General features: G+C 42.9%; 2 protein-coding genes across 17 annotated transcripts in view; both read left to right on the top strand.

Moving 5' to 3' along the window:
- The window catches only part of Fru (fruitless), a 55,766-nt gene that overhangs the window by 13,425 nt on the left and 14,938 nt on the right, over positions 1–27,403 (top strand). For 4 of the 16 annotated variants that reach the window (NM_001164122.1, NM_001164125.1, NM_001164128.1 and 1 more), the window contains exons 2-5: positions 3,450–4,003; positions 5,330–5,506; positions 7,766–7,889; positions 23,965–27,335. In NM_001164122.1, coding sequence (NP_001157594.1) covers positions 3,450–4,003; positions 5,330–5,506; positions 7,766–7,889; positions 23,965–24,263 — 1,154 coding nt within the window. In that variant the 3' untranslated portion in view covers positions 24,264–27,335. Of the gene's footprint in view, positions 1–2,423; positions 2,665–2,867; positions 3,132–3,449; positions 4,004–5,329; positions 5,507–6,294; positions 7,448–7,765; positions 7,890–11,032; positions 11,727–18,163; positions 18,857–23,964; positions 27,336–27,403 lie in introns of those variants that run through there. The other 12 variants (NM_001164123.1, NM_001164130.1, NM_001164126.1 and 9 more) reach the window with 7 other exon arrangements.
- Positions 1–27,403, top strand: part of Nvu1-fru (Nvu1 - fruitless readthrough transcript) — a 57,213-nt gene that overhangs the window by 20,402 nt on the left and 9,408 nt on the right. The window contains exons 5-7 of the mRNA NM_001164121.1: positions 3,450–4,003; positions 5,330–5,506; positions 7,766–7,889. Of these exons, the coding sequence (NP_001157593.1) occupies positions 3,450–4,003; positions 5,330–5,506; positions 7,766–7,889 (855 nt within the window). The remainder of the gene's footprint in view (positions 1–3,449; positions 4,004–5,329; positions 5,507–7,765; positions 7,890–27,403) is intronic.

The raw sequence follows: 27,403 nt of genomic DNA, 5'->3' as shown, positions 1-27,403 counted from the left end.
CTAATCGTCTAAAAATAAAATTTCGTAGGGACGCTCGCGCATCTCGAATACAAATACGCAAAAGTATATCCGTCGTGCCCGAAGCGCGATAATTTGTTTATCTTATATTCATTCCGCGACGTTGATTTGGGAAAGTTTTACAGTCTACATAACAAGGCGGAGAGCGTGTAAGATACCGGGAAAAGGTACTCGGCGGAGTTGTAAGCCAATTAAAGCCACATTTAAAATGTATTAGACCAGTCGTAGTAGAGAGAGAGAGAGAGAGGGCAGAGAGGAAAGAATTCCGCCCCGGACGAGCGGAGAACGAGATAATAGAATTCGGCTGTATTTGAATACCCTTATCGGTGTAGAAAGTTCTAACTTGTGTAGATAAAATTGTTTCCTCACGCCTCTCGGAATATCCTACTATACACGCTTTTATAATGTGTAACTCGACTCGATTCTCCGTATTAAAGGCAAAAAAAATCGTCGACGAGTACCGTTCCTCATCCTTCGAGGCGCGATTGCGAAATCGCGCGTCGTTTGATTTTTCTATTTTTTTCGTTCGCATATGATCGATCGTCTCGAGTCGGTCTCAATAAAACGGAATGAATCCGCACGGCGGCCCTAAATGAAGCGCATTCCTAGCCGAGGATCGCTCGCGCATAGACACGCATCTCTCTCTCTCTATTGGTAAATACCGGCCTCAAAATATTTTCATTAGCCTGCGCGCTCGTCCCTATGCAGAAGAGCGCTTGGAAATATTTCCGCTATGCACACGGCTTCCGTGTATACTTATATATGTATGTAAGCGCGCACAAGTCTTTTTTTTTCATTTTTCGAAAAGGAACGGTTCCGTGCGCGCGTTCGACGCTCCAGATAGCCCGGAGAGCGCATTGGATGTTTGTGGAACTAGATCGCTGTGTATACATGCACACACATACACAATGCGAATCTTGTCGCGACGACCTTGCGCCTTATTAATAATCGTGCGCAAGTTAGAAATGTATGTTAATAAATTAATATTTCGCGTTGGGCAACACCGATGCTAATCGTGATCGTTGCGGCTGTCTTTAGAGACGAGCACATTCTTAGAAATTGCAGCCTATGGATATTGTAGATTTACGAATACCGGAGCGCGGCGTCTAACGGTGCTGTAATTCGAAAAAAAATAAAAACGTTCGAACTCGTATACGCGTTTGAAAAACGTCCGACAAAAATTCGTCACCGCCCCGCGAGTCTCGTTAGGTGCGCGTGTGTGTACCTATACACTCATATAAGAGGGGAAGAAAAAATTCCCTCCCATGAGCGCAGTCGACGTCGCAGCTGTCGGCCGAGCTGCAGCAGCTTTCGAAAATTGTCGGATATCGATTTTCCTCGCGCGCGGAGTAAAATTCGAGGAATAATAGTATATAACGTATATATATACACGCTTCTCTCTCACGTGTACTTCCATTATATACACACACATACGCGTGCACGAGAGCGAATAGAGGTGACGTGACGGTCAAGAAACGCGGCGGTCAGTTAACCGGCGTCCACGTGACGTCGTGTTGTCGTCGCGGTCTATACTCGCGCACACGTACACACACATGTATATGGGTAGACTCGCGCATCTCCTAAACTCGCGCATATAGCTTCCAGCAGCACAGCAGCAGGCCTCATAAAAGAGAGGGAGAGAGAAGGGAGGGACGCTGCTGGCAGCCTTCGAGGTTATGCGAAAAAATGTTTTCGGCACGCGTAGTAGGTTCGTTCGCAGAGCTAGAGAGAGAGAGAGAGAGAGAGAGAGAGAGAGAGAGAGAGAGAGAGAGAGAGAGAGAGAGAGAAGGAGAGAGAGAGAGAGATTGAGAGAGCGCGAGCGAGCGAGCGAGTGCCGCGCCGTGAACCCTGAAGGGTTTTACAGTTATCCACTGCAATGTGGCACATTTGCAGAGCCGCCGAGGACGAGGGGCTCTAGTGCGCCGCGGATTCTCTCTCTCGCTCGCGCACAGACCGATCGTCCACTCAGTTATACACGAGCTAGCTGCATCTCCATCTCTGTGTGTAATAACAATAATAATAATATTAATAATCATCATCTCGTAATCGCACCTATACCTTCACACTCGCGCGAGGGAACTTCCGAATAAGTGCGTGTGTCCACATATACGTGTGTGTGCGCGCGTACTCGATACAGCTTTATTGTACACCTATACGCGAGAAAAGAGCAGATAAATAGAATATATATGTACATGTGTGTGTGTGTGTGTGCAGTGCAGTGGCGAAGTGTGTTTTTCCTCGGTTGCACGCCGTCGCCGCTTCCTAGCTGTACTCGTGCTCCCTTTTTCTCTCTTATGCGCATGCACCGCCGCGCGGAGAAACGGAAACCGAGTCGCGAGAGAGCGCGACAGAGACGGAGCGATAACCCGCATCGCGCTTAGCTATAATACGCGCAGTTGGCCAGAAAGAGACGGAGAGAGAGAGCGCTCTATACAGACACACGCACATACGTCGCTATATCGCGCCCTTCGCGCACAACAAGCGTGAGCACATACTACTGCCGCGTCGTGAGAGAGCTTCGCGCGCGCCACGGACACGTTGTTGCGCTCTCCGTCTTATTTATTTTCCTTTAGTTTCTTTATACACACCCGTATACCAGCCGCGCACGCACTGTCTCCTAACCTCGGACGTTCATCCACGACGGGGGTACGTAGTGAGTGAGAAAATAAAAAATCGTCGCCTTCGCGAAAGTACCACTCAGCATAGACGCTTATAGAAGGAGTATAGCTAGTATAGAGCTCGCGCTCGAGCTTGTGTGTGCGAGTGTGTGCGCTTTGTGCCAGTGTATATAAGTATACGTGCAGAACGAACGCGCGAGGCCTCGTTTTCTTCCTCCTTTTTTTCTCTCCTCGCGCTCGCGGAGCAGCTGCTATATACCTATACTGCTCTCTGGATCATCATCGTCCAACAGATTATATATTTTCGCGAGTGTTTTGGATATAATTACTTATACAAACGAGAGAAAGGAGGAAGAGAGAGAGAGAGAGCTCTGTGCGTTTGTGTGCCTTCCGGAAAATTTTCGGAGCGTCCTTGGCTCCGATGGCCTGACGCTGCTGGATTCATGTGTTTTCGTTTACTGGGCCACGCACTCGTCCACACCTCGTCGACGCAAGGTTCAGAGTTTTTTGCACGTTATAGTGTGTGTGATTTTTTTTATCTCTTGTGCATAGGCGTCTGTGCTTCTTGGAGTGGTGACTCCTCGGGGGGATCCTCCAGTTGGTCAGAAGGCTCGCTGGACTGGTTTCTGGGTCAGTGTGACTCCTGGACACTGCAGAGGATCCACTCGAGGCTGCTTCTTTTACCCAACAAAGGGGGGTGGGTGGGTTGTTTACATTCGATAGAGAGAGAGAGAGAACTGGGATAGGGAGGGAGCGATCAGGCTGGTGTTGCATAGTCCAGACAGGAAAAGAAAACAGCAAGTTTGGTTGTAGGGTCGGGATTGGAGATAAACAAGATGGACCAGCAGTATTGCCTCCGCTGGAACAATCATCCGGCCAACCTCACCGACGTCCTGAGCTCGCTCCTGGCGCGTGAAGCACTCTGCGATGTTACCCTGGCCTGTGTCGGCGAGACTTTCAAGGCCCACCAGACGATACTGTCAGCCTGCAGTCCGTACTTCGAGAACATCTTCCTACAAAACACCCATCCACACCCAATCATCTTCCTCAAGGATGTTAACGACACCGAGATGAAGGCCCTGCTACATTTTATGTACAAGGGCGAGGTCAATGTGAGTCAGCATCTGCTGCCTATGTTCCTGAAGACAGCCGAGGCGCTGCAGATCCGAGGACTCACAGATAATAACAGTGTAAATAACAAAGGAGACGACAAGAGCCCAAGCCCCGAGCCTGAGTCCCAGGCTAGTGTCAGGCATTCGGACTCACCCAGCATACAGAGCCATCCTGAAAAGAGGAAACGAAAGGCCTCTGGCAACTACGACGTTTCGTTCACAGGCCCATCAGAAAGATTCCTCTCCGATTCTCAGGTGTGTATATCAAAGTTTCCCTATATGTTATAGTGCTTCATAATTTTCAAAACAACCTATTAATAATTAGCTTTATTAATGTAATACTGAGCGCTACCTAAATCCAAAAATATTTCTCATTTATTCTTCTTTTCTCATAGGAATGCCCAAATTCTAGGGCATGTGGTTCTTGCAATAAATTTGACATTCAATACACTTTAAATGTGGAACCCTCAAAACTGGGACATTTCCTCATTCCCATTTAGATTAAGCTAATCCCTTTTTGTTTTTCTGCTTTTCTGCTTTGTGTACATGTGGACTGCGAATGTTGAATAAAAATAGAACTTGTGTGTGCAAATATTTCTCGTATGCACTGAGTCACAGTGATCTTTTCAGTAACTCGAAAATATACGCAAAACTCCTGACTTTTTCATTCTTGTTTACAGGCAGAAATTTCTGTTATCAGCTCATTTTTCAGTACTTGTATTTTTTTGCTCAACCGTGCTTGAATGCTTTGAAATAATAACTGAATATTGCAAAACAATGTTGATTTTATTGCAGCCCATTGGTATTGCAGAGTTTCTACCTCAACAGCATAGCAAGTGCTATATTTACCCACTATTAGTCCTAGAACTTTCAAAACTTTCACTCATAAGCTGTGTACATTTTATTTGACCTAATTTCCTAGCCTGTCTTCCTAAGTGATTACTGTGCATTTTCGAAATGCCTTCTGGATTTGCACACTGTCTGCCTTGCATATTTTTCATTTGAAAGGAAAAAAATTCTTTTACAAAGCAGCAGTTTGAAAGACATCATTGCATGATGTATATGTTCGGCATGAAATGTGTAGATTACATTTAGCACTTGTTGAGCCACTTGTATTAACAGAGCAATCATGTGCAAATTTATTTTGTTAATAATTTTGTTGAAAAATATCTCTTGGCAATGAGTTAAAGAAATGTGTTAAATTGATGACGATTATAAGTTGAAACTTGTATTGAAATAACTTTGCTCTAGTAGACTAATATAGCTACATGAAGGGAAATATCAGATAAAGAAAGGTTAGGTAAGCAATCTAATGATTGTGCAAACATTTTTAGCGTCTCATGTATATAATACGTTACAAAAGATAAAGTACAATGTCGTAGAAATATGAGAAAAATTGTCATCTCCCACATCTTAACTGATAAAGAGTAATTTTAAGCAGTTGCTATCAAGCTGTAAAGAGAGCTTAGATAATGTATTCATTCTTTTTTTCAGGGATACTGATAACATTGTAACCTCGAATGAATGGAAATAAAATAGGGCCACATGTAACTAAAGGAAATTTTCCGTTTTTTTTTTCAGGCATCGTCTCAATGTAGTTACAAATCAAGTCCAACAGTTCCAAAGTCAAATAATGCACTGGGAGGTGATCTGGACGATGGTGGTCGATCCATTTCTCCATCGTCTCAATCGCAGGCTCCAATAAAACAAGAGCTTGACCATCACATGTCAGATTTCCACGATAATATCTCTCTCCCAGTAAGTATAGTGACTTTTGTTTTTACGTGTTGAATGTTGTGTGCAAACTTTACTTTATGAGTTTCAATTTATCTCGCTGTAGTAGAGTGTAAAAAGATAGACTCGTTTTATTAATTTCCATTAAAAATCAATAATATTTTAAAGTAGTATTGGTAGTGTGTAGCATGATTTTTTATTAACCACCCTGGCATTGATATAGTTTCTGTTACTCTGGATAACTGTAAAGCCACTGTTTACTTTGTTTTATTACAAGGTCAATATCCACATCAGAACTTTATTTTATGATAGTAATGGTGGTGTTCTATAGTTCTGATATGTGCATTTTTTTTTTTTTTCAATGTGTGTTGGTAATGTTGTGTGAAACCATTTAATTTTTAATCAATACTAAATTAAACTGTCATTTTCAAGTTCAACTCTGCAGGGTGGTTAATCGTGTCTATTTAAAAGTCTGCTCAGAAAAATTCATTACAACTGCTGGACTCTCCTTTGCTGTTGAAAAGACTTCTTCGTACCGGTAATTCAAGTCTGGGACAATTAAAACAGTTAAAGTTTATCTATGTGGCAACGTCTCTGACAGGTCCAAGCCTGCTTACATCATAGTTTCGTTATTCTTCCTCCCCCTGTCAATGGGCGGAGAGGAGAAGAAAAAATGCTTGACTCAGTCAGATTTAACATGGGAAGGAAGGGATAGAATATAAAAGAACATCAATCGGCTTTAAGCGCTCGCTAAGTATGGCAAAATTCAAATGTGTCGATTAAGCACATATCCTTTCCTTCTCTGTTAACAGACTGGTTCGGAGTGGGAGGTTCAGGCAGGTGGGAACAAGAGTGACGAAACTATGGATAAGCCAGCTCCTTTGACTCGCGAAAATCGACGTCGTCCCGTTATGTCGGATAGAGAAGAGACCCCCGAGTCGAAGGTCGAGTATTCCCTTCGTCGTCCAGCTGCTAATAAGAGCCAGCAGGAGGGCAGTAAGACGCCGGGGGTCAATGTTCTCAGGCAGGGTATATCAGTGATTCAGTCTACGCTCTGCGGAGCTCTGCAAAGACCCCCATCACAGCCTCGAAAATCTGGCAGGTTCAAGTCCAGCTGGCTTGAAGCCTATTCCTGGCTCCAGTTTGACGAGCAAACGAACCTGATGTTCTGCAAGTACTGCAGGAAGTGGAGCGAAAGTATACCTGAAATACGCACGTCTTTTGCTGCCGGCAACGGCAATTTCAGGCTGGAGATTGTCAATCATCACGACAAATGCAAGGCCCACAACCTGTGCGTAGCCAAAGAGGACGAGATGGTTTACACTTCCAAAGACTATCGCCGATAGCTTTATACTACAAAAAAATCAAAGTTTCTGTCTAAATTTCTGCATACGTATTGCCTTCAAGCCTATTCGTGCTCATCGTCATGGCGATGCTCGAAACTCATAATTTTGAGTTAGCTTTCTGAAAAGAGCAGCAAACTTGCACAAAGCCACCTCGTCAAATCCGGCGATGATTCAAGAATTTACATGCGAGCATCAATTATCTATGTATCATCGTTTCACTCGCCTCTACGGGCGTAAATCATCATCGCGTAAATTTTGACTTATTGCAAAATTAAAATTTAACAGCTCCTCCGAGAGACAGGTTGTTGTTGGGTAGATCGACGAGACGTTGCCAGAACAAAGAATGCCAAAGTAGGCTTCGATGCAGTGATGCTAATCTGTGATGGGTTTTCCTCCCGTATTTCCGTGGAAAAGGCGGGAATTTTCAATCTTTATACAATTAAATCTATATCGTTGTACTGTGCCTATACAAAAAAGCAGCAGCGAAGCAAAGATACATGATATACCTCAGTTTATTCCAGTGACTTCTTGCATATATTTTCATTGTTGCGCCATCGTGCCATATATGTACACTTGTGTGTATACCTACTGTAGAAACAAAATATCAGCCAAAAACGTAAAACCATTGACTCGTTACCTATATATTATATGTATATCTCGCGAGATGTCACATTCCAGCGGTTGTTGTTTTAATACCACATACAAGCAGTTGTAATGAATTTTGACGAGCGTTGATCGTTGTTTAAGATAGTTCGACTGTTTTTATTTATATTTTGTCTATTGTATATTATATTGTAAAATATCAGTTTGGTTGTAATGACGAGAGAGCGAGAGAGTAGAGCATGTGAAATAAAAGTTTTCTTTTTTTTTTTCTAAAAAAACTGTGCCTTTTATGATCTCGATTCACGAAACTCTCACGCCTGAATTTGTCACACAGGGGCATCCCGTCAGTCTGCTGAGCGAAGATAGTGGCCCGACGACGGGGCCGCTCAACGACAACGTACCGAGCATCGAATCTTCCGAGCATCACAATCCACCAGAAATGCTCGATGGACTCGATGGTAAGAAACCTTTTTGACTGATCTCTGATTACACACACCTTACTTGTATACCTCTAGTTTCACCTTGATTTCGCGCAATGCTCGCGAGTACCAAGCAATCGTTGTCGCGAGTGCTTTTTTTCTTGTTTTATAAATTCGACTCGAACAAAGAAATATTTCCGGTACATATTAGAATTGAGACGCGCGAGCGTTGCGTGGAATCATCGAAATCGAGGGAGATTCCTAGATATATCCTGTGCATGCACGTTTGTTTACAAATCATCGCAGTAACACAACAGAAAAAAAGAAAGTTATTTTTTTGTTTAGTTTTCACGTATATATATATACATATGACAAATGATATTATTGAAAGAAAAAAAAGAGAAAAACAGAGTGTCGTACATAGTCTCGATAAAGACGGGCATCCCTCTATTTCCAAGACTGGCCAGAGTAGTCGAGTGTATATAAAGAAAGTCTGAAGAGCAGATTTTTTTAATTGCAATAACCAACCTCGTTATAACTTTGTTTTTCATTATCTTATTATTATTCTTTTATTTAATCCATTCAAAGCCTCCCGTATGTGTATATATAATAACTCCGCCTAGCCTTTTGTTTGTCGATTGAATTATACCGAGCCCTCAGTGTTTTTTACCAATGATTATTATGATTTCTCCTTATGGTGATGGTGTATCGTGCATCTGCTATGTCATTGTGTGGTAGTTCTCTTGATTTTTTTTCTCCTTCAATCAACTGCGATCGCGGTGTGTGCGTGTGTGTGTTGTTTACAAACCTTTATCTTTTTCGTTTCTCTTATTGTGACTTTGATTATCAATTAATTAATGTTCTTTAATTTCCGTTTAATGCTCAGTTTTATTTATTTTAACTTTTTTTCTGTTTTCGTTCTCAAAAATTAATTTCCTACATCGTTTCTCTTCCGATGCCGCGGAGCACCTTTATCTACTCTTCACATAATAATGTTTATAATAACCACAGGCGTTTGGTCATTCTTCTATTCTTCCGGGGGCACACGACGACTGGGTCGATGCATTAATAACTTGTATAACCGCCACATAACCGCTATAGCGAGCTAAAACTGGATCGTGTGTGTACATATATGTATAATTATACAAGGAATAATAACAACAACCGTGTAGTGTATATTATATATGCAGAAAATAGCCGACCGACTGTGTACCTGCGTACACGTGTGTGAATGTAAATATACAACAACTGCGTTTCGCTGGGAGGGGTGTATCAAGCTATATACTGCGTCACGATACGGGCCCATGCACGAGCATGCCTACAACAAAGCGAGAAGCAGCGTCTGTATACTGTGCGTATAAACCCATAGATCTGCTATTTCGAGCATTCCCAACACGCTCGCTCGGGGAGAAAATATACGTGGACGAGTGAAAAAGAGGCCGGAATAGAGCAAAGGGCGCGCGCGCGAGAGAGAGAGAGAGAGCGACAGAGGAGGGGTGCGACGAGCGCATACTGCCAAGGGATCATCGGGACGCGCTTGGAATACGTATACGCGTGTGTCTGTAAGCGAATTTCGTTTTCCGTCGGGGTTCACAATTTTTTTTGCCATCTTCGAAATTGACAACGATACTCATTCACACAACGCTTTCGACGTCTCCATATCATTCGCTTGGTTCGCACTAAACTAACTAAACGCTTCGAAAATGAAAACACGAAAACTGCAGTGCATAGCTCTGTTTCGTTCTTGTTTACAAATTCAGCTGGACGATCGGGTTAACGAACGCAGAGACACTCGTTCGTTAGCCTAGCAGAGCGATCGCGCATTAGACTGTGTAGCCCGCGGATGCGTAGAGCCAACGATGCACGCGTAGACGTGCGCTAAAGTTCGTTGAGGATATGAGCGTGTAATACCGCTTTGGGTGACGATCGATCTCGTCGATGTAAACAGCTGACCGAGATTATGGTCCTAAACGCGGGATTAGAGGGGGTTAGACACGATTGATTTTCCTGCGAACATTTCAAATCGTATGCGTCAGGCGTTTTTCTCTATAAGGAAAACAGGAAACTGCGTTCTGAGCGTCTGTATCCGGCCTTGCGATAAAGGCTTGACTCGACACGTGATGCCATGAATTTGGTAGCACAGTAAGATCTTGGTCGACTCGATCGCGGACTTTTTCACGAAGAAAATCGGTTCGGGAGGGACTGACCAAATTTGCGAAAAGTATAATTTACTGGAGAGACAATAAGAAGCTCAGACCTTTGCAGGTCTGTTGTAAACGCTCCACATTATCCGCGCAGCGTTACGCAAAGATTTATTTCTCGAGCGCGAGCGAGTGTGGTAATTTATATGACACACGTATCTATGTTCTCTAGGTTTTTTTCGGACGATTCAAGGAAGCGCACCTTCGTCGTGTAGCAACGAAAAGAGCCGCCGTCATCTCTGCGCGCAACCTTGACTGACATTTCTCGAGTCGTTTTTTTCTTCTCTATATCTCTATCTCTCTCTCTCTCTCTCTCTCTCTCTCTCTTTCTATACACTGCAAGTAGAGCGTGCATTATTTTTCTGAAACACTTGATTACTTTTCATTATTATTATTATTGTTATTGCTTCTTTTTCAGTCGACTTAATCGATTCCTCTCTGTAAATCTCTATTATGCATCGAGCGTGCTTCACACGTAGACGTTGAATTTTGTAATCTGTTGTTTTTTCGCTCTTATTTTCGTTATGTTTTTGTTTATCCGAATATCTATATATCATCTATATCTCTATTTCTTCTCTGGTTGCCAAGCAACAAGTAGACGTTAGTTTATTTTCGTTTTTGACTATTCGTTACACGTTGTCATAGACATTCTCTTTCGTTTGTGCCATAAAGTTGATTTTGTTTTATTGTTTTTTACGTAAAGTGTATTTGGATTTATAAGACGTTGTTGTGCGTGTTTGAAAGCAGTAAGACTGGAGGTTCTCGAAGTGTATTAATTAAAAAAGTTCAATTTTTGTCTGCGATCGCGCTTCGGCAGCCTCCGTCGGTAACGAGTAAAGAGCAGAAGCACCTGTTTTACAGTAATTATTTTGCATCCAGTTGAAAATTACAAACAAAAATTTGATTGAAATAAAAATAAATAAATCTCAAACGAGAAGTACAAAGAACTGATCTGAAATTGGGGATACGCTTGCATTCCAGGAAGAAACAGAGCACACCCGGGTCATCAGAACAAAAAAATCGACTTGAAGGAAACTAAAGACGGTATAAGTAAAGAGAATCATTTAAAGTCCGAGCGCTCGGAGTCGCCGGGTGGTGGCGCTGCCGGCGCCTGCAACGCCGGCACTAACGTCGCGACCGAGAGCTGCCGACTGTGCGGCAAGAGCGTGGCCAACATAAAAAAGCACATGAAATCCCACTTCCCCGACAAATACCAGTGCCACATCTGCATGATATCGCTGACCAGGTCCGACAATCTCAAAAGGCACATCAAGCTGAAGCACGGCATAAGGGACGGCTCCGCGGCCGCCTCCGCTGCCACGCTACTCGGCTCGCCGTACCTGCGAGGCCTCGATGCCAAGCACTTTCTCGCCAAAGCCGAGCCGCCCTACCTCGCCTAGGCGCGCGCACACGCCACTTATCGGCTCTGAGAAGGGATCCGCTCTGTTACGATGACGTAGCCTAGGTCGATCCCGATCCCGATCCCGATCGCGGAAATCGGAGCCGCATGTGTGCGCGCGACTCACGGCGACGACGGCGCGCGATCTTTTTTCCATAATCATTGTCTCGGCGATCGCGCGCGCATATACTTTGTCGGGCCTCGGAAAAGCATTCCAAGCATTCACAATATTTACGAACGAGAGAAAAAGTATTATTTCTATTTATTTATTTGTTTAACTTATTTAATTTATTTAATTTATTTAATCGTGCGTACACCGACATACATATATATTTATTATCATTATTATATATATGCTATGAGAATTGCAAGTGATGATCATTATACTATATTAAGCAAGCTGTTCGGCGATGACATTAGCGAGATGTCGTTCCTAACCGTTAAGGTACTTAAGTTGTGCGTGTCGCTTGATTCGTTCCACGAGTCGATTAACTATATCGTTTATTTATTTATTTATGCATATTCATTGACGTACTTATACGTGTAAGAGACTAGGATCGTGTGCAAGATTTTTTAAGTGTGTTCTTCGTCTATCTCATATATCAGTTACCTCTTCGCATTACTATTTACTTCAAAAGAATCAAACGGAATCGGGTCTCGCGTTTTGTTTTTTTTTTTTTGCACAGCTGAAAAAACAAGAGTGGAATATTCTCGTTCGACGCTCTTCATTATAAACGAAACAAGAAATATATAGATATATTTGTAGAGAGAGATGGAATCTCGAGGACCAACCATAGAGTCGCGTTTCGCCACTCCCTTCGCTAGATATTTGCGAATCGTTTTGTATTTCCAGTGGAATCGAATTCGCGCGCGATTGAATTTGAAATTTCGCGCTCATCCTGTGACGGAGAAAAAAAAGAGAATGATAAAACAAACGGCCAGAGGGGAAAATGAACGAAAAAAATCCTCGTCCGACGTCGCAATCAGAATTTCGACCTTTTCGAGAATGCAATTCGTCGTCGGGGCCGTGTTTCAAGGGAATGTTTTTTTTTCGATTCAGATTCGCGTTGTGACTATAACTGACGCTCGGTATATTGTAAACAACGAGGCCTTTCTTGGGTAAGAACACAGTGTCTTACTTCGGTGTCGCGGGCAGAATAATAACGATAGATATTTATATTTTTTCTCCAATATGATAATTATGCTCGCGCGAAGAAAGTTTGATTCTATATTATGAGAGATTTTTACAGACGAAAGAAAGAAAATTATTCCAATTGTGGTTAAATTGCATATCACGTGTAAGGTTGTATTTTATAAACAGTTTATATTCTATGATGCAGAGAAAAGGAGATTTTTAACTTTCTTGAGAACTATTTTATAATAATAATTGCGGTTATATCTGATGGTGTTATTGTCGATTCATCTGGTCTTCTCGTGTCGGAGAGGCTGGAGTATAAGATTATAAGAGAGGCGCGAACATAGTTTTTACCGACGTTGCTAATTTCCCGACCGTCGGTCTGATATAATGATTATTTAAAATCAAAAACAACATAGTCGGTAAAAATGGTTCTTCGCTTTTTTCCACTCTGAAGAACCCCGATCTTTCACCAACGCACTAAAGGACCAAAAGTCTGACGGAGGCTAAGTTTAAGTATAAGGTCGAACGTACAAGTAACACAATCTATACACAATGTGTATCGCATAACTTACAAATTTACGGGAATTCGAAGAGTCAATTTTTATACATTACATATTTTAAGAGTACTTCTAAGATGACGGAGTTTTTCCTATAAAAAAATTACTCATAAGTACAAAGTTAGTCGCTCGTGAGATTCGACAATGAAACGCGAATAGATGTCGCGATGTATTTTTTAATCAAGTATTTATCTATGTAGGAACCTAAAGTGCGGGTACCAATGTAATCTGCGAAGTCGATTTCGGACCTAGTGCGCGTAATCTTGTTTTTTAAATTCCGATAACCGGTGCCAAATATGTCGTTGAGACGAAAAAAAAATTGAATAGAAACACTATAACCCTATAACTTATAAAGAGAGAAAATTTGCTTATAGGTTTGCCGATTTTCGGTAGGTCGAAACCTGGTGAGAAAAAGTTGCGGAAGAATTTCCTCTTTCTACTTTGGTATCTTGTAAGCTACATTCCATACTTAGGATAATGTATCTCGAAACATTACATTGCCATTTAGTTCTATCTAGTTATACCTAGATATCGTTAGGTTTTATTTAGGTTTTGATTTTAGTTTAAGTTAATGCATAGCATATTAGGAAAATTGTTTTTTGTTTTTATTATTTATTTTGATATTATTTATTTTTCTCGTAAAACCTTCTAAGGTTTAAAAAGACTGTTTTGAATAAGTTTTATCATTACTATTTTTCATTCTTACTAAGAAATCGTAGCGCCGCTACGCCGAAGCGCTACTCTAATCTGCTGCCATAGTAAGTTAAACTTTAAGTAAAAGGGATTTCAGGTTACCAAAAATCCTAGTTACCCAAACAAAGTTAGGTTTAGACGATTGGATTTCGTACTAGCGATACACATTCCCAACAACGCGATACCAAGGTAGAAACAGCATCAAACCATTTTCCCGTAATTTTTTCTTTAGAAACGAAGCAATAAAGAAACCATCGCCTCCTAGAAGTCGGCGAACTGTCGAGCAATTTTCTCTCTCAAGGCTCGAACGATAGATCAGTATTAAGATATATAATTCGTACCCGCGAAGGTTGTGAGTTCGCTAAAACTTAAGAAAGTATGAACCAATGCTAAAGAAGAAGCAAAAAAAAAAAAATAAGAAATCGAAAGAAGGAAACTTTTTTTTTGAAAAAAAGAATTACGTGTCGAAGACTGATTGTGAATTTCGGTGGTCGTTGAGCGTCGACTCTCCGGGATTTAGTCATTAACGAAACTAGTCCGAAAGCCCACAGGTAGACTCACTTTGACTTGCGCGGGTTTTGCGACGGAACACAAAAGGCCTCTTGTGGTGCCTTTTTAATACTCTCTTTACCTAATAGTACAAGATACTAAACAGTTATGATATCGGGCTCGAAAAATCGATGTGTAAGAGTACGAATTAAGATTAGAATGCAATAAGCCAATCACCACTTCTTCGATTATATCTACTATCCTTCTCAGTTCTTTTCATCGAAATTGTTCATTCGATCATTTGTGTCTAGGCATTATATATATAGTTCTTGAACGTGTACTAAATTTAACTTTCGTATGTAGTTTCGCTAAAATTTATACTATTATATAATCCTTCGATCATTTGAATTAGTTGATGGTAAGGCGTCGTTCAAGCAATTTTTTCTCATTGTATGTGTATTGATTTCTAAAATTAAGTACATTTTAATTATCACTTTATCATCAATTAAAGCCTTAATTATAAAATTTACTTTTGAAAAAAATCACGCCGCCCACGTCTTCGCGCGCCACTACCCATTCCTTTTTCTCGTTTTAAAAACTGCCCATCGATTTTCCAGATAGCTAAACATTCATCATCGGTACACCATCAACTATTCACCACGAGACCGACAAAATTAAAAATTCATACCGTCGCTCGCTATTTTATCCCTCGATAGGAATCTTAATTTCACTGCTACATACAGAGCATCGACTTTGCCGCGTGATTTTTTGCCGGCAAGCTCGAGGCAACGACTTTTCGAAATTAGGATTTCTATAAATACACCCGTCTATAATTTGCATTTGAATAATCCTTCGATTGACCCACTCTACATCGCGCGTCGTGCGTCAATTTTTCCAGTTTTATAAAACTGTACACGGGTAAACGAAGACGTGCGCGTGTGCGTGAGTCGCTGATCTCGCGGAAAATTAGTAATCTCACCTCCTGTTCGCAATTCCTCTGCATACTTATCTTTATTAAGAATGTATCTCTGATAAGGTGTACACAACATCTTTGATTTTTTTTTCTTAATTTTATACGTCGACTCTTTAATTTAGGCTTAAGCATAGGTCGTAAGGTTCTGTGTAAATTATACTTTAAGATCGGTTTGGCGAGTTTCTTTGTAATCCGTTTAATTTTAAAAGAATAAAGAGTGACGGTTTCATAGCATACAAAGAGCACAATCTCTACGAAGTAAGATTTTTTAAGCCTTCGACGATTTCCATTAAACTGCATGTAGGAATAAAAACTATATGATTAATGATGACAAATGATTGTATAAACTCTTGCGATTTTGCTAATAATAAATATATTTTTAAAAATATATATATATATATATCAAACACTTCATGTATACATCCATCACTTTATATATTTTTATTATTTTTTTCTCATCCAAACGATTATTACTATTATTTGCACATCGTTGACCAACGAGAATTTAATAAAACCACACATTTCTTTGTTTCAATCAAGTAGTTAGAAATATCCACACATCCAAATACAAATACGATCCCCGAAAAATCCGCAGACAATATCACCACAACACTATACCATGTGCGATCGATGGAAAAATCCGCGCATTTCCGACGATAACGCGTAGGAAATGACGTAAAAAATTACCAACCCTCTCCGCAGAGACAATAATAAATTTACCTCGCTTTCGACTTTCCTCGCACGAATGCGCGATTATAGTCGAGAGGAAAAGCGAAAATAGCGCAAATCAGAGAGAAAAAATAATGAAGAAGCTGCATCTCCTTTGCGCTAAGATAAGCTCCTTACCTCGTCATATCTCGTGCCTATTACCCCAAAAGAGAGGAGGAGAAGGAGGAGGAAGGAAGTAAAGCAAAGAAGATCACGCCCGGGGAATCCCGCAAAGAGTCCCGCGACCCGGTATAAATACGCGCTTTAAATTCACCGGCTCGTATTCGATCGCTCTCGGCGTTAAATAAAGCTCGCGAGCGCGAAAAAAAATGAGAGAATTACGAGTAATACAGAGGGTGGGAGATAGAGAGTAAAAGGTCGAGCCGACGGCTACGAGGACAAAGGGGGTAACTAAGTGAGAACCCTGCAACAGACGCCGCCGAGGTCGACCCTTGTGCACTCACGTGCAACTAGGCGGGAGTAGAGCTGCTGCTGCTGCTGCTGTTGCTGTGTGTATGTAGCTAGAGATTCAAAGGGAAGAGTATCGATCGTCGTTTTCACTCCTTAGAGGCTGCCGCCGCACTGCTGTTGTTGTTGTAGAGACACCGTTACATGCTCGGCAGGGCTATACGGAAGCTGCAGAGTGTATGCCTGTAACACACGGAGGAATTATCGGGGAAATTTTAATCGCGAATACCCTAACCGAGGGTTAATTCGATGCTGGCTCTAATATGCGATCATTTCGCGGGCGGTTTCGAATACTCGTTTATCGGTGGCAGAAATCTTCTCTGCGCGAGGGAAAATCCGCATTATGCAGTTGGTACACGCACAAAGACGGGACTCTCCGGGCGGCTTTGTCCCCTCGTTTCTTCCATCATCATCTCTCTCTCTCTCTCTCTCTCTCTCTCTCTCTCTCTCTCTCTCTCTCTCTCTCTCTCTCTTTCTCTGTGTCTCTGTGTACGAAAAGCCAATAATCAATGTCGCCGGGGCCGAACTTAAAGGCTTACCCTAAAAGCATCTCGCATTCACTTTGCTTTGGCCGAAAAAAGCCGCTTTCGGGCCGCATAAAACTTGCTGCTTCTCGGGAGACATAGAGAGAAAAAACCTCGGCCACTTAGCCTCCGCGTAACCCTTCGCTCTACATAAAGACGCCGAATCGAGAAACGTAACATACACGCGGACCGCGAGAAATAATGCTTATAGCTCGCGCGGAGAGAAAGAACGGCAACGAACGCGCGCGCGCGCGTTTTTCCTCCCTTCTCCCTTCTTCTTCCCCCCACGAGTCGAGGGACAATGGGTAGGGAACCGAAAGAGGGTGAGAGAGAGAGAGAGAGAGAGAGAGCTGCAGCACACGCCAGAAGGATTATACGCTGCAGCCGTCGTCGTCCCTTTTTCCCTCTCCCTCCACCCCCCTCGAAAGAGAGACGAAATATAACGCACACACGCAGGAGGTGATCGATGCGCCCAGGGGTGCGGCTGTTGCCGTTACCACTGCATCGTAAAATTCGAGAGGGTGAGGAGGCTCGCTGCAGCTGTTTCGCTTTTTTTTTATTATTGAGGGATAGCGGCTTTGTCCGTTGGACGTTACGGCTTCCTCTGCGGAGCGTGTAGTTTTTTCTCTTGTTCTCGATTCCTCTCGTGGCTGGCTTTCCGATTCTTCTCGGTGTTGCGTGCGCGCGCAACACCGACCAGCTTCTCTCGGGCTTTCTCGGCAACTGTGTCAGGTACAGCAGCAGCACCGGCAGCAGCATGTCTCTTATACCGTTCGTTACAACGTGCATGCGAATGAAAACACTGTACGCGCGTAGGAGCCAGCATACGTCGGAAGAGCGTATGCGCGTTCGCAGTGGTACACGTGTGCGCACGTTTACTCTCACCCTCGGATGCTGCCTGCTACGGGATGATAATGCGCGCCAGCGAGCGAAAGGGACGAAACAACACATGGGGGAGACTCACCCTCCGCTCTTTCTCTCTCTCTCACATGGTTCATCCCTCCGTTACTCCACATTATAACCCAAGCGCGCAGCCAGCCGAACAAAAGAAAGCGGAGCCGTGAATGAAAAGCAACCTCTATCTCTCTTTCTCTCTCTTCGTGCCTGTATCCGTCTGTCTGTCTGTCTCTCTGTCTCTCTCGCTCCTTCTCTCTCTGTTACAGTGTTGGCCAGTGGTGTCTCACTGAAGAAGAGAGAGGGGGTCGTCGTTGTAGCGCCCCTGCAAAGAAGCAGCAGCAGCCACGACGACGACGACGGGACGAGCGGAGGACAACAGCAGCAGCAGCAGCAGCGGCAATTAGGACGAGCCTACGACAGCATGTTCGTCCCCGAGGATACCATCGCTACCAGTACTACCACCGCGAGCAGGACCTACAGCTGTCTCCGCTGCGGCAAGTCGGTCAGCAATAGATGGCACCATGTGCGTGCCCATCGCTCGCAGAACTGTCGATGTCCTTACTGCAACGTCGTCTTCACGCGAAGCGACAATCTCAAAGCTCACATTCGCAGTAAACATAGGATGCTCGACGAGAGGAGTTGACGATCCGCAAGTGTGCGGCCTTGACCTCAACGAGAGACTGCGCCGTGAAACCGAATGTACTCGAAGAGAGTCGGCCAGGGGGCGCCACCTCTCCGATCGGGAATTAGCTGATCGCACTGGATTGCAGACGAGAGCTGCGCTATGATTGAACTCTCTACTTTTGAATTTTTGTTCAAGATTTTCTGCCTGTGCTATAATCCAGGCCAGAGCAACGGACAGGAAAACGGAAACAGCTGATGGAAATAGGTTATGTTTTCACACTGTGTGAGATGTGTAGCGAAGCGCTGGAAATAAAATGTGATGACTTTTCTCAAAACGTTGGACTCTTACATCGCGCGATGTTACTCCTCTCCTACCCCTCCGGCAGATGTCGCACTAGTCCAGCACCTCGCCAGTCACAATAATAGGGAGGCTGCTGCTGCTGTATCAGTATAGGGGGGGACGAGTCGATGATCTCACTCGCTTACTCTCCCCCCCTCGAGTCATTCGACGCCTCGGACAAAGGCGCGACAGTTGCAGAGGGAGGCTCCGCGCGTCGATGAAAAACTCCCAGCCTTGTGTGCATGTGCACAAAGAGAGAGAGAGAGAGAGAGAGAGAGAGAGAGAGAGAGAGAGAGAGAGAGAGAGAGAGGAGGGCGAGGGGACGCCGGCGCGTGCTATCGACGCGATTATTGATTTCTCGCGCTCCGGGCAGAACTAAGTGCCAGAGAGGTGTATGTACATACCTTGTATCATAAACACCAGGATTTCTCGCGAAAACGTTCGTTCTCCTGTTGACTCAGGACGGGCTTAACCGAGTTTCACTTTGAGGGGCTGCTCGCACACTGTTTTATCGATCGAGTACGATTAGGTAAACTTTGCGCGAGTGGCGTGAACTTGAATTTTGAGCTCGTTCTTCGCAACGATGTTGACCGTCGCGAGGAGCTTTGAGCGAGTCAGTTTCAACGACTTTACTCGAAACTTTGTCCATTGGGCAACATTGTTGCGAAGCTGTACATGTTATCAATTATACCCAATATGGCGTTTCTCCGTTATTAACTTGGTGGCGGGAAATTCAAATTTCCGCCCCCTACGCTGTTTTACCGGCCAAAACATCTTCATAAAACGCAGGTTTCTTAGAGCCCATTCAGTGCTTAATTCACCCCACACTCGATGAAATTCAACTTGACCTGCCCATTCAATGACGACAAAAGCGATCGTTCGGCGCTCCCCTTCTCATTTAAATCGATTTGCGCATCCGGATACGCTCGCCGAAAGAAGAACGCGATCTTTCTCTCTCTCGAGGCGTCTCTTTCTCCCCGCAGTCGATCGATCAATCCATATCCGCGCGTTACATTCCACTGGGAAAACTTAGCTCGTTATACAATCCGCCAGCGAGTAATTATACGACGGTAAAAATTTTCCTTCTCGTCTTTTCCCCCAGCTGAAAAACTTTCGTCCAGTCATAACCTCTCTCGCGGCCGTTACACGTATTACGGAAATGAGATCGCGCGGCAACTTTTTCTCCCTCGCGATCTTCTCGTCTCATCCTCGAAACTCGCTCTCTTATCGAGCTGTAATTGAAATACGTCAACGGCACGTCGCATCTCTGCGAAATGAAAATCCGATTTGTCATTAGGCCATTGTTTCGCGTCCGACCCTTTCACTCTTTTTTTCGCTCCACACACACACGCACACACACACATACACACGTCTAGGTTTGCTCGATCGAAGCGTTTAACGCGCGCGAAAATTCATTGTCCGCGGTGCACAGTGCCGCGCGCACGGCTCGAGGGCTCTTTTGTAACAGTGCAGGAGTTTCGCTGAATTTTCCATGTATGTATGCGCACCGATATATGGCTCTTAATGAATGCGCGCTCTCGCTCGTCTGTCTCGCTGATTGTTCGGATGTCATAATTCGCTGTTTCGCGAGCTCTATTTTGTTTCGCCCGCGTATACGTATAGCGCAGACGCGTGTAATCCCGTTAGCGCGGGGTCAGAGGAGCCACGCGCGCGCGAGGAATAGACTCTTGCTGTGCGAATTTTCAAATTGTTTGTTTTCGTTCTGCTTTTTTACTTCTTTCGATTTTTTCGACTGTGAGGGATCGGATTTTTCGTCGGCGTGAGTCCTGGTCCAATTAGTCTAATTTGGCGTGTTTGGAATTTTTGGATGGCTGGCGTTGTTTTTGTATAGTTTGGGATTGATCATTTTAGACTAGTCTTTCAAGTCTTGTTAGAGTCGATTTCTTCCGATTTAGTTCGTAGCGTATATAGTTTAGCAATATTCTCGCATGTTACATGCTTCCACGACTTTTTTTTTAAAGGCACGTCCTTCTGTAAAACCGAAACGGACAAAGCGATCTCGACAAAAAATCGCATATCCTCGGGATATAATAGTCGTCGAGTGTGTCGCTCGCAAAAAAGCAGCTCCGTTACAACAAGGCTAGCTTTTTCAGTTCGTCCTTCGCGCGGTGCAGCAGTTATCGCGAGGATTTTTAAAAAATCCGCGTCGAAGGGCGAAACGCATTAATCCCGCGCTTATGGCTCCCGATAACGTTCGAATATTAATCTCGCCTGCGATTAATTCGAACATCGAGTTTTATTCGTTTTTGAACGACGATACATTGCTTGGGTAATGGCACCACTTATGGAGAATAATTAAATGTAATCTAACGGATCATTCTGGAATGTATTATACGGAGTAAACCAGGAGTTGCTCTTGAAATTAAATATTCGCAGAATGTTCCATGCAAATTTTGCGTGGAGTATTGCAAAAAAATGTTTTATGCTGTGTGCAGCAACTTGTATGTATGCGTGAGTGTGTGTATGTGCATTAAAATTAACTCATATTCGGCTTCGTGACGTCGGCTCTCTCGCTTTCGTGCAAATAACAAAATATAAAGGGATGGGGTATTAGTAGTACATAAATAGCACACAACAGTAAAGCTGCAATATATCTATACTCGGGCAGGTAGAGCAAAGGAGGAAATCGGGCGTTGTTTCCTGTGGACGGAAGGAGAACGTGTATAGAGGAAATAAAAGGAGGAGCAAACGAGATGTTGTAAAGCTATATAAGGCACGAAGCTATAATAACTGTATTATTATTCTCTCTGGCTCTTTGCACATATAATCGCGCGCATATTCATCGTTCTCATACTGGTGTTATGTCTGTCTTTCTCTAATCCTTCCTCACGCAATCGACTTACTTATATATATATATATATATATATATATATATATATATATATATATATATATATATACACACTATTTTGTTTGTACATCTATGTATAGATAATTGGCTCACGCATATATATATAACAAAACAATTGTAACAAAACGACACTTGATTGTTCGCTCAATCTTTCTGTCGCTCTATATCTTTCTCTATCTCTATCTCTCTCTCACACACACACATATATACATGTACTTTGTCATTTTTATATTAAAACGAATAATCCGACACTCGAGTGCAATGAGGTGTAACACTGCCGCTATTAACTAAGCTAACCGAAAGATGAAAGATACGATATAGTTCTAACACACACGTTTGTAATACGAAGGTATAATAGTTTACAGTCTCTCTCTCTCTCTCTCTCTCTCTCGCTCTCTCTCTCTCTCTCTCTCTCTCTCTCTCTCTCTCTCTCTCTCTCTCTCTCTCTCTCTCTCTCTCTCTCTCTCTCTCTCTGTTGTCGTCCTCAGCCTGTGTACATATTTGGAATTTCTCGATATTATATTCTACAGCTATGTAGATTGTACAGTTCAGGACGATACTCTGTACAGTTATCGTGCATAACGTCCTCCTTGGAATAACGATATCGAAAAAAGAAGCTGATCACACGCCGGACATTCAGTCGACGAGTGCACGCTCAGCTCGAAAGCTGCATCCTGGCGCCATCTCGCGGATTTTCGAGCAAGTAGAGTCACTAGAATCTTTTGTAAAAAAAAAGTTTCGCATTGCGTTGAATAAAAATCCAGGCTGAACGAAACGGTAAAAAGCGGCATGTGCGTGTATAAAGAGCGAAGCCGCACACAGGACAGCCCGACGAGAGGGAAGCTCTGGGAGAGACTTGCTGTTCCCTCAGGTGTAAATTTCCCGAGTCGACGGGCGCTCGCACGACTCGACTGAATGTATTTGGGGGTTGATCATGCTCAAGGAAAATCGACACTTTACCGCCAGCTTATAAGCGCGCAAACGCTCTCTCTCCCTCTCTTGTGTATATCTATACAACATAATCTCCTATCTTCTCTCTCTCTCTCTCTCACTATGCTCACTTATAAACACACACAATCACACGTACACCTGCAGCGCTCGCGCAAATCCTTTCACGCTCGAGTGGCTCGCTTCCGAGTCACTCGCTGTACTACTACTGCTACCCCGGCCAGAAAACCCTTCACCTCTCGACGTCTACTTACACAGGCTTGCAAACGAGAGAGAGAGAGAGAGAGAGAGAGAGAGAGAGAGAGAGAGAGAGAGAGAGAGAGAGAGAGAGAGAGAGAGAGCAGAACCGTTTTATGGATGATAATAACGATGATGATGGAGATGAGGAGTATATGCAGAAAGTTTCATATCTATGGGCGGATGGAGGGATTAACGCGCTGCTGCCGCTTCTTTTTGTAGACCGTGGTCTAGGATTTTTTTCTTTTTTTTTGAGGTGATCCACTTGTATTGGGTTGAGAAAGAGAGAAAAAGCTCGATTCCATCTAGAATGTTATATACTGTTACTTTCCTTTGCGCGCGGACATTGCAGACTAGTTGCCATTGAATAGCTCGAAACCGGTTGGAGAAGATGCTAGCATTGAGCTGGAAATTTGCATCGCATCCTTCGCGATTTCTCAACTGCCTGCGTCGATTTATACGGTCAAGGGAATATTGTTATAGAACGAAACTGGCCACGTTTGGGCGCGAAATTCGAAAGTAGCTGGATTTTTGGAGGTTATGGTTGAAGCTTTACTCTCGGCGCTGCGGCGGATCACTCTGTACTATAATCACTTGCCAAAAAGTTCCACACACACTCTTTCACTCTGTATCTATACCTTGCTCTTTCTCTCACTTTTTATCTGAAAATTTAATACTAATCAATACACACAGTCCGTCTTTTCTATTGCCTCACTCTCTTTCTCTCTGACGCGAGTCTCTTGTATACTGCGCGTGATGACTTAACAATAGTATATAACATCGCGCTGATGATTACTGAACAAAAAAAAGAAAGAAAACAAACAAAAAAGAAGCCGAGCCCAGGCTGAGCATCGAACGAATGAATTGTAACAAAAGATGTAGTCGAAAGTATGAGCATCCATGGGCTCGGCTCCACAGAGTATTTAAAAAATAAATAAATAAATAAAAATAACCAAATAAAAAAAACATTGAAAGACGCGAGAAGGTGCGCGGCTGTGAGTTAGGCAACAATTGATTGAGTGACTTGTCTTGTGTTGATGTTGCAGGTTCAAAAGCCTGGCACATGCGGCTGACCTTTGACCGGGTGCCAGGCGGCTGCAACCTACACAGGTGCAAGCTGTGCGGCAAGGTCGTGACGCACATCAGGAACCACTACCACGTCCACTTCCCCGGCAGGTTTGAGTGTCCGCTCTGTCGTGCGACGTACACGCGCAGCGACAACCTGCGCACGCACTTTAAATTCAAACATCCCGAGTCAAGAAAGATCGATCTTAACGATTACATGGCCGGCTCTCTGGCACTGTCCGCGACGGCTAATAACGACACCATGAACACGCTCTCCTAAGGTCTACCAAGGTCGCCAGCCGTCGCCGCCGTCACCGCAGCCGCCGTCGTCGCCACCACTACGAGCCGTCGTCACCGCCGTCACTGCTATTGATGCTACTATCGCCGCTAGGGGGCGCCTAAAGACGACGGACATACTCGCACAGCAGGGATACCAACCACGACGACGATCACGCTGCGCAGTAGTCGAGAGAGATTGAGAGAGAGAGCGACGAGAAACTCTGATGCACCATTTATGCGCACACGCACGCAGCAATCCGCGGCGCCCAAGCGCGTCACACATGTGATATATATAATATAGAGGATGTGATGTGTTGATCGCCGATTGAATTAAATAAGATGAGATTTGTGTAAAAAAATGAAAGCGAGAGAGAGAGAGAGAGAGAAAGAGAGAAAACAAACTCGCAGCGTTGTCGTCGTCGTCCGACTCGCGTCGTCATCGTGCCGAAAATCCTCACTGAAGATTCGACGGGTAGCCGAGCTCGAGAGAAAGAGAGAAAGAGAAAGACCGACACACACATGAAAAACACCATCAGCATACGTCGCCATCGTCGTCGTCATCGTCGTCGTCGTCGTCGTCGTCGTCGAGAGAGAGATAGAGAGAGAGAGTGAGAGAGAAAACGAAAAAGTCAGTCTTGCGCGAGAAGAGCCAAAGAGATATATAGATATTTATATATGCACTCACACGACGACGCAATTTTCCGTTTGTTTTGTTGTTTTGTTTTTTTTTTCAATTTTTTTTTATAGACAAGGAAAACTGTTTCGAGTCGCGCTTGTCGATACACATACCGAGTCTCTGTGTTATATGCGTGAATTGTTCGCTCCTATGTATGCTTGTGTGTGTGTGGGACGACAAGCTGTGTGCTCTGTAAACTGATTGTTGTTTGGGTGGGTGATGATGCTGATGACGACGCGGATAGTCAGTAGCGAATATGTTTTTTGTTTTTCAGAGAGGCGATCAGAACAACAGCCTTAATAATTATCACATAAATAGGGAGAGCTAATCTTCTCTTTTCCGCACGACGACGTCGATAGTTATTATGAAGCGCTGCGTCGGGATATCACGGTATCGTCGGATTTTTTTTTTCTTTTTTTGTTTCGTGTACATATATATAGCGACGCGCAAGGGAGACGCGTTCGGATGTTCGTGTCGACGTAGACAGAGAGAAAGAGAGAAAAAGAATTGGGAGCAAACGTGGTGCCAATTCCTCCCATATAGTTGCTGTTTTTTCTTACAAGTAATTGTGACTAAACAGATGATGATGATGAGAAAGTGGAGGACGGGAGTATAAACATTTGAAAGGATTACTAAATAATATAATGAAGTGTATATATATATATATATATACACACATACACATAACGGCGATTCGGCGAGCTGTGAGCTGCGCCGGAGTTACGATGAAACACTAATTAACTATTAATTAACAATCTTAAGCATAAGCGGAAGTAATTTTCATTCGATACGCAGGGTGAGTCGAGTATATAGTTGTTGAAGAGTTTATAGTTGGACTTCATATTAGATAACTGAAAGGGAATAATGCAAAAGAAGAAGTGGGTGGCTGATGGTGTGAGATTAAGATCGGGAACCGTCACGTTTCACACACACAAACACCGACATACTTTTGGGGGTCACGACAGCAATATACCGCTATAGAAATATTGAATTTTAATTAATATACATAGATAGATGAAGAGAAAAAAAGTAATGAGGGAAAGAGGGCGAAGCTAGCGGTGATGTAAATATTTTAGTAAAAAAGTAAAAGACAAAAAGATTATATAAAGATTATGAGAAATATACGCATTTCGCGCGGAAAGAATGAAGGGGCGAGGGTTAGAGCGAGTATATTATGTGTGTCGTGAAAGAGAGTGAGAGAAAGGATAAAGTGACTAATTCTATATATTTACAGCGTTAACGTCGATTAACAACGAAAACAAAAATCAATCTCTGTCCTATGCATCGTTTGCTTTCTATTTGTCTTTCCTCATTGTTTCTCCTTTTATTTTTACTTTTTCTTTTTTAATGCGTACTTTGACCTAGTTCTTAGGTAAAACAAATCTTTAGCTTTTTTGTTGAACGTTTGAAATGCAAAGCGCGCAGCTCTAATATGAACTTTGACTATAAAGTTACCGTACTTGTTATAAATAACAGCTGAAGTCTATATCGATATATAATTTTAACGATTATTTTACAAACTGCACACACAGCGCAAATGTTTAATGCAGCAAATAATAGTGGAAATCACGAAGACATTCCACGATCGGGACTTAAGTGCATAGGCAACAGATAATAAGGATTTATTATTGTATTGGATGATTTATAGTACTATATTTTATACCTTATATAATCTACAGTTTATTAATAACTATATTGGTTGGAGAATAGTTACGTTAAAGAAAAAAAAACAAATAATACGATTTTATCCAAGGGGTGGTTAACTATGATAGTCACGACACGTCGTTGCACGTTAATAACTTTTTTTTCATATTTTTTGTTCAACTTTCATCGGTTAGGGTGCAATCCGTTGTTTTTGTTTATACATATATATTTTTCTTATTTAATAGTCACATACACACAAGCTTTCGTTTCGCAAGCAGGGATGAGAGCCGAAGTTTAGTCATGGCAAAAACTCGAGAAAGAGAGACACGAACTTTTAATAAGCTCGTGTGCGAGCGTCATATCCAAAGGTAGTAGTCGCGTTGGAAGCATGTCTAAGACGCGATATTTGGAAATCGACGAGCTTTGAACTTTCGAATGATTTTACTTTTGTTTTATTTTAAAATCTGTACGTCGGTTCCTGATTTTTTTTAACTCCAAATCAAATACTTTATTTCATTTTATTCATATACTCAGTACTTTCAAAAATTTTATTTTGTTTAATGTATGTCGCGCTTGGACACGATTTCAACGTGAAAACAAACGAAGTAAGCGATGTAGCGAGACGTGAGCTTTAGGAAACGAAGCGAGAGGTTCAAAGAGGGTCCGACGACATATATATATACAAGAGATGGAGAAGAAAAAAACGGGCACATCTTTGCACTCAGATTTTATTTCTATTATTATTATTACCTAACTACCCAAACAGAGCACGCATATACCGAAATAATAATTTAAAAAAAGAAATAATATATATAGATTGT

This window comes from Nasonia vitripennis, chromosome 1 (genome assembly GCF_009193385.2).
Source record: "Nasonia vitripennis strain AsymCx chromosome 1, Nvit_psr_1.1, whole genome shotgun sequence".
NCBI classification, from domain to species: Eukaryota; Metazoa; Arthropoda; class Insecta; order Hymenoptera; family Pteromalidae; genus Nasonia; species Nasonia vitripennis.
This window is presented reverse-complemented; position numbering and strand designations above follow the sequence as displayed.